At 32.7% G+C, this 12661-nt stretch overlaps 1 protein-coding gene across 1 annotated transcript; it reads left to right on the forward strand.

The window, feature by feature from the left end:
• Positions 1 to 557: 557 nt before the first annotated feature.
• LOC111641887 (CBP80/20-dependent translation initiation factor-like) lies at positions 558 to 9066 on the forward strand. Its single transcript, XM_023388138.1, has 4 exons — positions 558 to 855; positions 7516 to 7777; positions 7874 to 8058; positions 8724 to 9066. The coding sequence occupies exons 1-4, from the start codon at positions 760 to 762 to the stop codon at positions 8973 to 8975; spliced, it is 795 nt and encodes a 264-aa protein (XP_023243906.1). The 5' UTR covers positions 558 to 759; the 3' UTR covers positions 8976 to 9066.
• Positions 9067 to 12661: the final 3595 nt, after the last annotated feature.

The raw sequence follows: 12661 nt of genomic DNA on the forward strand, positions 1-12661 counted from the left end.
CGTATTTTGAAAATGTTGAGTCAGATTAGTCTAGAATCGATTAATTTTATGGAAGATAACCTTTCATACAGCCATAGTCCGTAAACTTCGCACGTGTCAGGCTGTGATTGGCTGAGACTCCTGCAAAATTGATTCATAAAGAACGGAACGTATCTACCGTCTTATAGGGGGATCGACTGTATAGCTTTGTGTATTACTAAATGATTTTTATGGCTTTTTGAAAAATTATAATTCGACTCCAATCCCATCAAAATTAATTCAGATAATATACACTTTATTCGATTGCGCACATTCGACAGTCCTCGATATTCCGCCATATTGTATTCTCCTCCGAATCCATGGCGGCGAAACCAGTGCCCTCTGTATGGAAATATTCACAATACAGAAATCCCCATTGTGGACCTTGCCGAATTAATAATAGTACAGAGTTAAAGGAAAAATAAAAATGATGTAATTATATAGAATTAAATATTAAATTAATACAGTTATATTTTTAAAAATAATTACTAAAAAATATTCGATTAATTAAAATTATATACTGAATATATACAAATCCCCCCGCTGAAGCGTCCCCTGTCGTCAAAGTTTGGCAAAAAATTCCGCCATGTTTGGAAAACGTTCGAATTATCGTCTGCTCTAATTATCACGTCGTATTTAAATGTTTAAATACCTTGTCAGTTAGCAAAATATTTGTAGAAGGAAAAGAAAACGGTGAATTTATAAGAAAATCTACTTTAATTCGACTAAAAACCGGAAATAATGTCAAAAATTGGGATTGGAAGAGGAAGAGGTTATCACGGGCTCAATCAAGAATCTCTTCGTACACCGTTGAGGAAACCGAACAAATTTATCGAGGTGACAACTTTATTATGCTTTATTTATATTCAAATTGAGTTTATTGACATTATGAATTGTTTAAATAACGAATACGGCGCCCACTTTTCCAATTATTCACTTTAGTTTAAGACCTCGTATCATCATTTCGACGCCATGTTGGTAAGAGAAACGTCATTGCTTACGTAACTATTCGCGTGCCCATTCACACGTGGTAAAATACTATTAACCTATTAATGTAAAATGGATGTCAAATAAAGACAGGAGCAAACAATCAGATTTATTTAACAAACGAACAAACTCCACTTCAATTAAAAAATTATTTTTTTAAAGAAGTATTGGTACTTGTGAATCTTTGTCCCAGATGGTGGCTTTGCCCTGGCAACCAACATCTCGACTACCCTCGAAACAAATTGACTCGGCCGACTAACCTACATTAAACAGACACGCCAGTCTTTTTCGTTATATGATTTATCACACAAGCTGGAAATAGAAAAAGTTATGTAATCATTTTGAAACTTGCTAACCATTTCCATACTTATCCATTTGGAAAATCATCTCTGAACCAATTATCAACCCAATAAATACGAGTTAAATCACATCAGTTGACTGGTGCTTTGCTAACTGAAAATCACCCTTTGAAATAGCGATAATTTAAAGTAATTTGTTTGCTAACTTTTTCTGGTAAATTTTATCTTAGTGCACTGTCATGGTGGTACTTCCAGTTGCAACTGTTTGTTCTCCCGGCGGACTCCTTCCGGAGTGGAGTCGCTGGCAGACTGCCGATTGTTTAATGTCACTAGTTATTGATACGTGTGTTCAAGAACTACTGTGAATTGATAACTAGTGACGTTAAACAATCGGCGGCCTGCCAGCAGCAACCCTCCAGGAGGAGTTTGCTGGTAGCACAAACAGTCACAACTGGAAGTGCCGACATGACAGTGCATGTAGGTAAAATTTTACCCATTTTTCTGTATTAAAACTTTGCGATAATCTTAACAGCATTGAAATATCAAAACAGACTGAGTCAATAACGTGTCTGTTTAATGTAGGTTAGTCAGCCGAGTCACGAATTTGTTTCGAGGGGATACAGGTACTAGTTGAGATGTTGGTCGCCAGAGAAGTGCCATCATTTGGGACAAAGATTCACAAGTACCGAAATATTAAATAGTTTGCATTTTTCGGCTTTATTCGGCTTAGAGTCTCAGAGATAATGGCTGCGTTCGGCAGACTCAGCGGTTCTGGAGATGTTGAGTATCTTTCTGCTGAATGCTCTCTACATTAGTGCCATTTTGGAATGTGTTTGATATTTTCATGTCACATTTGGTGGCGTCTTTTGTTTACGCTAACTGTTGCTATTCAAAACTGACTGATGGTGGTGGCTGTTTGTTCCAACGTAGATATTGCTCATTGCTTGACGTGAAGTTGCATCGTTTGGCAGATATAACTACATAATGGCTGTCAATTCAAACACCTTTGCTTGGTTACAACTGTTTGCTCTGTTGAATGCAGCCACTGTATTCGGCCATTGAGAAGGCTCTCTCGGAGCTGACAGAGGAACTGCAGATACAATATTTGTGATAAATTGTTTTCAGGTTATTGAAATGATATCTATCCTTGTTGACCCAAAATCAAAGTGGATTGGAATCCGAAGGTTAGGTGTTGGTCATTCAATGTACTGCTAGAAAGCAATAATTGCATCCACCGTTGAATTATTTGTATTTGGTGAATGTCTACTCTTTGTTAAAAAATCAGAAAGATCAGGTGCATTATTTAGGCTTATTTTTTTTAATTTCTTGTTCGTTTTCAAGTCTGGATGGTTTGACATCTCTTGAAGTTGAATAATTATATTTGCAAGTTGATTTGTTATCGCTTTTGAAAAAAGTTTGTTGTTCTTTTTGAGTCGAAAAGCAGGGCTTTTGAATTTAGGGTCTAAAATTGTTGAAATGTCACTTATGGTTCTTGTTTCGTAATCATTTATTTAATCTTTTGATTACTCCTTTTAATGATTGCAATAACTTTTTACTATATTCTTTAGTAACAGAATTTTTAGTGTCTTTAGCTTGACGTGAAGTTGTGAACAATTGGAACGATTGAAGATATGATAATGTATGTATCGTCCAAGGCACTGTTAGTTGCTGATCAATAGGTTCCGAACAATTACAACTTTCTTGTACAACTAGAATTTCTTCAATGTCGGTGGCAAGGAAGATTTTGGTAATGAAATAAGAGTGAGTCCCATATAATCTTTTAATTCTAATAATCATATCATATTTAGATAACTACTCCAACGAGTCAGTATTTCATGTGTTACTTTTTTAGGTGTTTTTTTTTTTTCTTGTTCGGTTTGGATATCTTGGAGTTTATCAGCTTTGGTTGAGGTTTTAAAGTGAGTTACAATTTCTTTACATTTTTTTCTTTATTCTAATCAGTTCTTCATCTCCTACTAGAGCATTCTGAACAACAAGGTAAAAGCTTGGGAAAAACAAAGTAGATTCTTAATTTTTAATATTCTGCAAGTCTAACATGTTGGCTGCATTATCATTAGTCATGCATACGATTTTATCTTGTAGAGAGCATTTTAAAAAACTTTTTTCAACAAATTTGCTATATTCTCTCATGTATGAGCGGTAGCCACTATCGGCATTTTGAGTACACATGATGTAAATATATTATTAAAAATAAAATGGCATGTTACACTTAAATATGACTGAATATTTATAGAAGTCTACATATCGGTAGTTATGGATACATGTTTCACTGTATCGATCATAACTTTCAATTTTTTTTCACACTCTTTATGTAAGTTGGATACAAGTATGTTGTTGATATATTTTGGCGAAGGTAGTTTATATCTTGGCTCTGATTTGTGTATAAATTGCACAAATCCGTTACTTTGCACAACAACAAATTTGAATCACATGCAATGAATACTGCAAATTTTTTATTTATATTAGTTACTCTTTTTCTATTGATATTGAACACATCTTGATCAAACTTGGAGAAACATTGACTTACTTTTTCTTGTTGTGTCAATGGCCACTTTGAGGATGAGTTTTCTAAATCTCGAGCTCTAGATGTTGAAGCTGACTCGACATTATTGCTAATAGAAACTTCTCTAAATACAATAGGATGTAAACATTTTATATGACCCCTTAAATTTGATGTGTGTCCTGATGTTTTTTACATTTTTTACATAAAATACATTTTGCAAGTTGTTTGCCTTTCTCATCAACTTGGAAATTCTTTCAAATATTAGATTTTTTTTCTGACGGACATTCTACAATTAAAGATAACAGAACTACACGGCTAACGGTCTAACTTAGAAATTGTATCGTTTACTCAAAGGCAACAATATTAAAAACTTTTTAAACTAATTTTAAACTACAATAATAAAAAATAAATATTAGTTTAATGTGAAAAGTACAATAGAAAATTGGACTATCGGAAGCGATGATATTTTTAAAAAGATCGATAGCACTATCGATAATATCCGATCACTAATTCACACTTGTGTTGCTATCTGGGTAAGATTGCAGATGTGAATGATGCTGTTAAGACCTTAACAGTAAAGCAGTAGAGCATGTCCATAGGTACCAAAAATTCAGAGGAAATGTACTATTAAATGTGACCCTTCTCAAATTATAGCTCCTCAAAATAGATGGCTGGATGGTCGAGCAGTCAAGGTGGCAGCCTACCACTCTGGGGGGACCTGGGATTGAATCCGAACAGGTTGAAAAATCCCCAGGAATTTTTTGGGGGTGGTCTATCTCTCACCATTCGGCCAGGTTCCATTATGGGCCTGGCCAAATCCATAATGTGCTTGAAAAAGAGATTAAAAAAAAACCTCCAAAAATCAGCCTAAAGCCTACTTCCAGGAACTATTGGGAGTTATGCTCTGAACTTCACTACAGTGGCTAGGATATATAATGTGCCATTCGTGTCTAAAAACAGGATATGAGATAAGTGCTATAAACTAGATGATGATGATGTCACTACTGATGTTTACATTCATAGCAATAGAGCTAAAGCCCTACTTTTGTCACAGAAGAATAATTATTATTTATATGTTTGCTATTATAGTGAAATCAGAAATCCAGCAATTTTAAAACATTACTTATTTCTATAAAATTAAAATAAATTTTATATTGAATATAATTAAAGTTATTTTTAACTTCTAAATTACTTCAAATTGTGCCAGAGTTTCATGTTTATAGCAATATTTAAACTGTCGAAGTAAACATTAACTCCTTGACTTATTAACACAGTACTAATTATATAATATAAACTCACTATTATTATAATTGTAATGGATTAAAGAAACTTGATACACACAGTAGCCTGAAAACATTTTATTTCTGGCAAACTTTTTACATGAATTTATTTTGTATGTCTTATTTTTTCTTTCTGACATTTCTGTATTTGTTTCAAGTGCATTCTTGTTATAATGTAAAATCTTACAACTTATTCAATTAAAGTAATTTTATGAATATCACAACCTGTATATCTTATATTTTTAATTCTTAAATTAGATAAAATATCAAGTATATTTTTTTCATGCAAATCATTGAAACTAAAACACACTGTGAATGAATTTTCACTATCACATATAAGATAGAATAGTGGCATTGAAGGATAGATTAATCCTCCTTTATCAAACTTTATACAAAACAAAGAGTTAATAATATTGGGAAAAGTGTTTTCATTTCTTGGTGTTTTAGCCAAATTGTAAAAACTCAAACATTTCACAATAGTTAAAAATTCATTAGGATTAGGATAGTCATTACAACCCTGGATTGTAAAGAGATTTTCCAACTTATCTTGACTTAATCTTGTTGTCATCAAATATTTGTCTTAATTCTCTTGATAGATATTCTAAAATAGACAAAGTACTTTTCACTGTAATTTTTAATCCATTTGGTGAACTTTTAATCATATATCCAAGACTTTTTGGTGTACAAAGCATTTCCCATTTTTGAATAAAATCCAGAATATCTTTCAAACATTCAAGTTCTTTTGAATTATTATATAATGCATTTTTATATGTATGTGATGTCATTGTTTTAATTAAATTTCCAATGCATTCAATAAAGTTGCCTATTGGGTGTGAATCACCTGTATTGTGCAAGGGCATGTTTGTACAGAGTGAGAGATTTCTTAGTATTTCATTGTGAAATAACTGAAAGGCATATGTTTTCAAAGTTATCAGGAAAGAAATGAACTTTAAATATTTATGTCATTGCTCTTAATGATATTGTCTTCTGGTATTCTTTCCAAGCCATTTTAATAAATTTTAAATCAATTTTACCATCTGCAGTAATTTTACCATCTGCAGTATTGAATATGCTAATTTTAAGAAAACGATTTCTTAAGCATTTTATAAGATGATGAAAATCTGAAATAAAATCTTTCATTATTGTAAAGTTAACTGACATATGGTTCTTATGGAAAGAAATGATAGTTGCATCTAGAATTAATTTTTTATAACTGTGGATAAAAGCCAGTCTTGTATATATTTAGATTAGACAAGGGTGAATGTTTAAGTTATGGCAACACAACACTTGGGCAATCCGCCTAGGGGGGATGCCTTCCGGGAGGTCTTTTAAGGGAAACTGGCTCCTATTATAGCATTACAGACATGGAGAAAACCCGGAAAACTCCACATGGCCAGCCCATCCAAGCGAGACACAAACCCACGACTGAACTCCCAGTGTTCAGGGTACAAAGACCACTTGGCCACTGGTGGGCCCAAGGTGAATGATCATCACATTATAAATACTAGCAAGACAGTGAAACTAATTTGAAAGTCTTAATTAGAAAAGGCAGATGATTGATAATTCGTCATGCTGGAAATGAAAATAGTTTTAAATGTCCAGCTTATTTTTGTTTCCAAAGGCAATGACCCAGAATACCACAAAGAAATGGATGCAGATGTTTCTCTGAAATGATTAAGAATCAACTGATTCACAATATTTCAGAAAAACCCTACATTTTTAATGGAAAATACTTCATATTACAGTCATATTACAACTGGAGACATCTTCATCCAGCGTAGAATTTCATTTCCTGATCAACTATACAGAGCTGAACTTCATGAAATAGTTTAAATGCATAAGAACTTCAGGGAATGCAAATAAATCAATGAAGAGGCTGCATCCAGAGGTCATACGGTTATTTGCTTGCCTCCCAATTATTGTGAATTTAATCCCATTGAATTAACATGACTCAGTTAAAAGCATATGTTGCTTGACATTGTGCCATGCTCAAATTGATGGTTGTAAAAATGTTAGTGGACATCGATAACTAAAAAAATTGGGTAGCAGCAATTTATCAAGTAGGAAAAATGATGAAAGAATGTTTGAAATCCACTGGCCAGTTTGACAGCTTTTGGAAACAACTTGTAAGTAAAACGTCATCAAGCAACTCTTCTGAAAGCAAAGATGAAGATCCCATTCCATTTCCTCAAGCCAAAAATTACTATCATGGTCATGCAGTTCAAAATGGGTGCATTTATCCTTTTACTGGTCCAGGGTTGAGTTTTATTTACACACCACAGAAGGTTGGTTTCCTAGTGATAAGAGAGGTGCAGCATTTGATGAACACGACGTCAGGCATGTTGTATTGTTAAAGAAAGATTAAATGTAAAACATTAAATTTAATTAAATTTATATTTATTTACAGGAGAATCTAACTAAACACCTTTATAAACTTCAATTATCAGCAGTGAGAGAAGAAATATTGGACATAGTAAGTTTAGTGAAGAATACAGCTACAACAGAGGACAATCTGAAAATTTCTGTATCAAAAATTTATGAATATGGTCTTCAAAGTAAAAGGCATGCAGTACTTGCAGCAGAACTCTGTCAGGATTTAAGTGACTTTTCAGTTAATCAAAATACATTTAGAAAGATTCTCCTTCAAAAGTTGCAAAGTGACTTTACAGGTACACTATGTTTTAGAATTCAATATGTATAATATAATTATACTAAAGAATAACATTATTTAAAAATAAATTTTTATTTTCTTTTTTCATTTTTAGAAAGAGAGAAACTAATTTTAAATACAAAAAATTTTATTGGACGTGTTAATTTACTTTGTGAAGTTTTTAACAAAGTGAGAATCTGCAATAATTCTCCTATAGAATGCCTGGCTTTTGCAGTAATTGAATATTTTCAAATGCTGATTAATGGAGATATAAGTGAAATAAGTGTATTAACTGAGCAGGTGATTATGATTATGTTTATTTTTAGAATTTAAATATAGTTTAATATATTAGATTAATATATTTTAATAATTTAATATATAATACAGGGTCTTCCAGAAAGAATGCTATCATTTTAAATTACTGTAATTATGTTAATTATTATCTGAAAAGTGTGTGATGTACACCAATGGATAGAATAACTGTTTTATCTACCATCTCCATGCATAAAAATGTCTTTTTATGTGCTGTATCCAGGAAGCACCATCAACAAAAATGGCAATTCTGCAACAGAGTAAACATTTTGCGTTCTGCAGTTTGCGTAGTCAGAGTCAGTTGTCGATGTGCGAACGTGGTTCGCAGACGTAATCCACCACATAAAGCAAACATTCTTGTTTTATAATGATGGCTTGATTCTGAGTTTGTGGACTGCACAGAAAAATCTTTTGCTGTTGCAGAGTTTCATTTTTTTATGGCATTTTCCTAGAGGCAGTAAACAAAAAGACGTGAATGCAGATGGTAGAGGTAACTTAAACAGTTATTCTGTTGATCAATGTACAATGCATACTTCTCAGGTATAATTAACATAATTACAGTAATTTTAAATGGTACCATTCTTTTTGGAAGATCTTGTACATTAAATAGTTTCAGATAGAGAATATATTCTTTTAAAATGTTTTATTTTTAGCTGATGAAAAATGGGAGAGACCTGGAGCTCTGTGCCAAAGAGCCTCTGGATAATTTATTTATAAACATTAGGAAAAGAATACTCGACGCCTCGCTGAACGTATCATGTCGAACTCTATTGTTAGTATCACTAGAACAATACTTAAATAAGTGGGAAATGATGCCTGCTGAAGTAAGAACAGTTTACGCAAAGATTTATCCAATCGTAGATTCATTATTTAATGAAGAAATGTCAGAGAATTCAGTAAATTGAATTTCATAATGAAATTTATGAAAGTTTATTTCCACATAAATGGAATGTTTTTTATGTCAGTTCATTTAACAAATAAATAAAGTTTTTATGGAATATCTACTGGTTGTAATTGGAATTATTTTAATTAATAACAAATTTAAAACAATAGCATCACACTTCCATTTTGTAGGGATCTCTTATAGCTAATACGGTTTGATAACATTTATACGGTTTAAAAGAGTTTAAATTTCTCAGTTGACTATAAAATAGAACTTTTATTTGAAACATTTTATTTTTTTCCACAGACACTAATATAATTTTGCATAGCATTATATAAATTATTTAAAAGTTTTGATTTTATATTTTAATATGCAGTAATAATACAGGTAGTTTCACTTAATGTGTTTGTTACTCAGTTATTACATTTATGGATAATTTTTGAAGTACGGTCAGTATACACTATTGTTGTTTTTTGTTTTGATATAATACATTTATGGAGAAGGTTATTAGTATGTGCTATTATGAAGTAACCTAATCCTAACATGATATTAGTTTCCCAACAGTAACAGCTCTAGGATTTTCATTGTGGGAAGGAGGAGATAGGGTGAGCATTATCTTTGTATATTTTATCGTGAAATTTTTCGGGTGAGTGGTGGAATGTCGAAGATATTTTAGTGAATAATTGGAATCCATCCTCACTCCACCTTATATATTTCCCAACCTGAATTGACATTTATAACCACATCTTTTTAAGATCTTATTAACTGATTGAACTGTTCATTAACATTACTATCATGCAGTGGCGTGCCATCATTGGAAGCTGTGGATGCGCCGCTTCCCTTTTATTTTCTAAAAAATAAATACATATTAACTTTACTTATATGAAAATAATAGCACAATATTTTATTATAACCGCAATATGTATCTTATTACAAATTTCTATACTACACGGGAAAAAAAATAAGATTGCTATTGTATATTCGAATATTAGTGGTGGAGTGGAAGCGCTGTATTGTCAGCATCCAAAAATCCAGATTCGCGCACTCACTTTACAGAGCACCAACCTCACCCGGTTTAGCCGGAGGAAGCCTAGGACCTCGGGTGGATGCTACGCGTAAACTGCATCCAATTCTATCCGGGACCAGCTCTGGGCCGTTAGCCGCCTGACTGTTAGATATTTGGCCGCCCTCGCCCGATTACGCGAATTGCAAGTAGATTTATAACTTAACCCAACTGATACGAATTTACTGGTACGTTTTTATGATAGTTCTGTATAGTTGACTGGAGTTTAAAAAAATCCATTAAAATATGAGATATTTTTATTCCGCTCTCCCATCTTATTAATACATACTTACGGATTTCAATGTTAAACAAGTGATATTACATTTCGTTTGTCCCATCTTTAAGGGGATGTAGAAAAAGGCGTGTACAATTCTTGTACAATGTTAAAAAATTAACCGTTACTTCGACAGCGTCATTTACAACTAAATTTAATGAATGAGAGAGATGCACCAGGTAGAGAAAAAGCTCTAGAATTTATTTTCCTTAAATTTACGATTTATGTATCCGTTTATCATAAAAATTTGTCTTTCCACTCTTCCCGAGACTACAAATATTCGAGTACAAAGTAACCGGTTTCGACTTATTTCTACTTAAGAAGTAGTTAAATAATTAAGCGATTAGGGAATTGGGGACATAAACAAAACCCTGATGAAAGAGCCGGAATTTTACTTAAACAAAAGCTTAACCGAACCAATCTCTAGCCGAGTACAGTGGGGACTGATTTCTTCGAAATACTGTATTAGATGTAATAAAGACAGAAATTTTTCCAGTTCGACGAGAGTGACCGAAAAGTTGTAAATTTTGGAAATTTCCGTGGACAACACCTGGTCCTAAAACGAATTAGTTAGAAAACAAAAGACGGACAATCTATTAAGTTTAACATATTTAGACTTTTACAGCTATGGTGAGAAACGTTTAAAATTTACAAGAACCCTGTCGCGTCTTTTGAGGTATATTAGTGATGCGACAAAAGAAACATTTGACATTGCCAAATCCCGAGGGTATCGGCACCCTCGGGATTTGGCAGCCCGCGTGCATGTACAGTACACACCGCACACCTAGCAGGACCGTCTCTGATTCCACTCGTAGGGAGCTATTTGACTAAGTGGTTAAGATTTAAAGAGTAAAGAATATTTTATGTTATTTTCATGTACGTTTCATTACAAAGTTATATTTAATTATAATTTTCTTTAAAAGTATATTCATACAATTGAAGAATGTTTTGTACCAGGTATGTATATCCACCACACATTTTATTTCACCAAGTAAGTTTTTATAATTTTATTTTTAATTTTAGCCCTTATATCGTGGCTAGCGATTCGGAATGTAATTGCGATATTGAAAATTTATTTTAAAAAAGTTTTGGCTCGAGATCATATAATGAAAAAGAAAACATTACAGTATTAAAAGAGAAAAGCCAATGCCTAAGTTAAATATGAACATTTCAAGAAAAAAATTGTTCGACATTTTCACGGTAAAATGGCTCTGTAGATGCATAAAAATGCAAAAATTGTTGGCCTTGCCTACTATTTTCAAATGAAATTTGTGTGTGGAATAAGAATGGCGTTGACGATGGGTTTTTACATTGATATTCTGTGAAGCAAACAAATAACAAATGCTAAAGAAGTTTTAATTTTGTAGAAAGGTAGGATTTTGTTTCAAATTTTTAAAAATTTCAAAGATAAAATCAGTTATAAAAGTTGGTGAGGCTTCTGAGTGTTAATGAATTCCAAGGATTATATATATCCATGGTATTTTCTATAGCACGAACTATGGGATATGTCAGCCACCATCCATTAACACGGCTAATCCATTGTGGGCCTGGCCAAACCCATAATGGGCTTGCTAAACGAGACGCATTTGATGCTGTTTTTTGTAAATATATACTGTACCATTTTTCAATGATATAAACATACACGTGTTTATTTGAAACATGAAATGAATTCTCAATTAAATTTTTTAAAAATTTAAATTTATCGAAATAATTTTTGGACAATTATTTTATAATAAACGCTTGACTTATTCACACTTCTGTAAATATTTATGAAAAGAGGGAAAACAATGGTTCCTTTATTCACTTGTGTTTATTCTGTTGCTGCTTTTCTTCCATACACAACAAGACTTAATAACTTCCGAGAAGAGTTAATGGCGTCCTTTCTTACGTCACATTTTGCGTCATCCACTTTTTGTTAATTTCCTCGAACACTTACGTAATAATTTTTCAACCTAAAACTCGAAATCGTGTATCTAGTTACAGAGGTAAAATAATAGAGACATTTAAACGTAAGCAATCGAGATGGATAGCTTCGATAACTGGAAACCTCTGTTAAACAGCATGTCACTGGTGGGATTAAAAATGGAAGGAAAGACATTTCATCTTCACGCAGTCGTTCTGTTAATCTTAGCAAAATTCTTGTCTTGTATTTACGTCATCAGAATAATTAATGGCATTGTCACCAAGGAAATACTCGTTAATATTTTCGTTCCAGCATTTCTTCTCTATTCTCAAATCGTCTCGATGGTATCGTCTTACCTTTTCCACGTGGACAGAGAAAAAATTCGAAAGATCATTACAGGAATTCACAGAATTTCATGTAGCAGCGGCGTCAACAAGAAGATTTTGACAATTCGAGTGGCATTGATAT

This window comes from Centruroides sculpturatus, unplaced genomic scaffold (assembly GCF_000671375.1).
Source record: "Centruroides sculpturatus isolate CEXI.00-Female unplaced genomic scaffold, Cexi_2.0 scaffold1373, whole genome shotgun sequence".
NCBI classification, from domain to species: Eukaryota; Metazoa; Arthropoda; class Arachnida; order Scorpiones; family Buthidae; genus Centruroides; species Centruroides sculpturatus.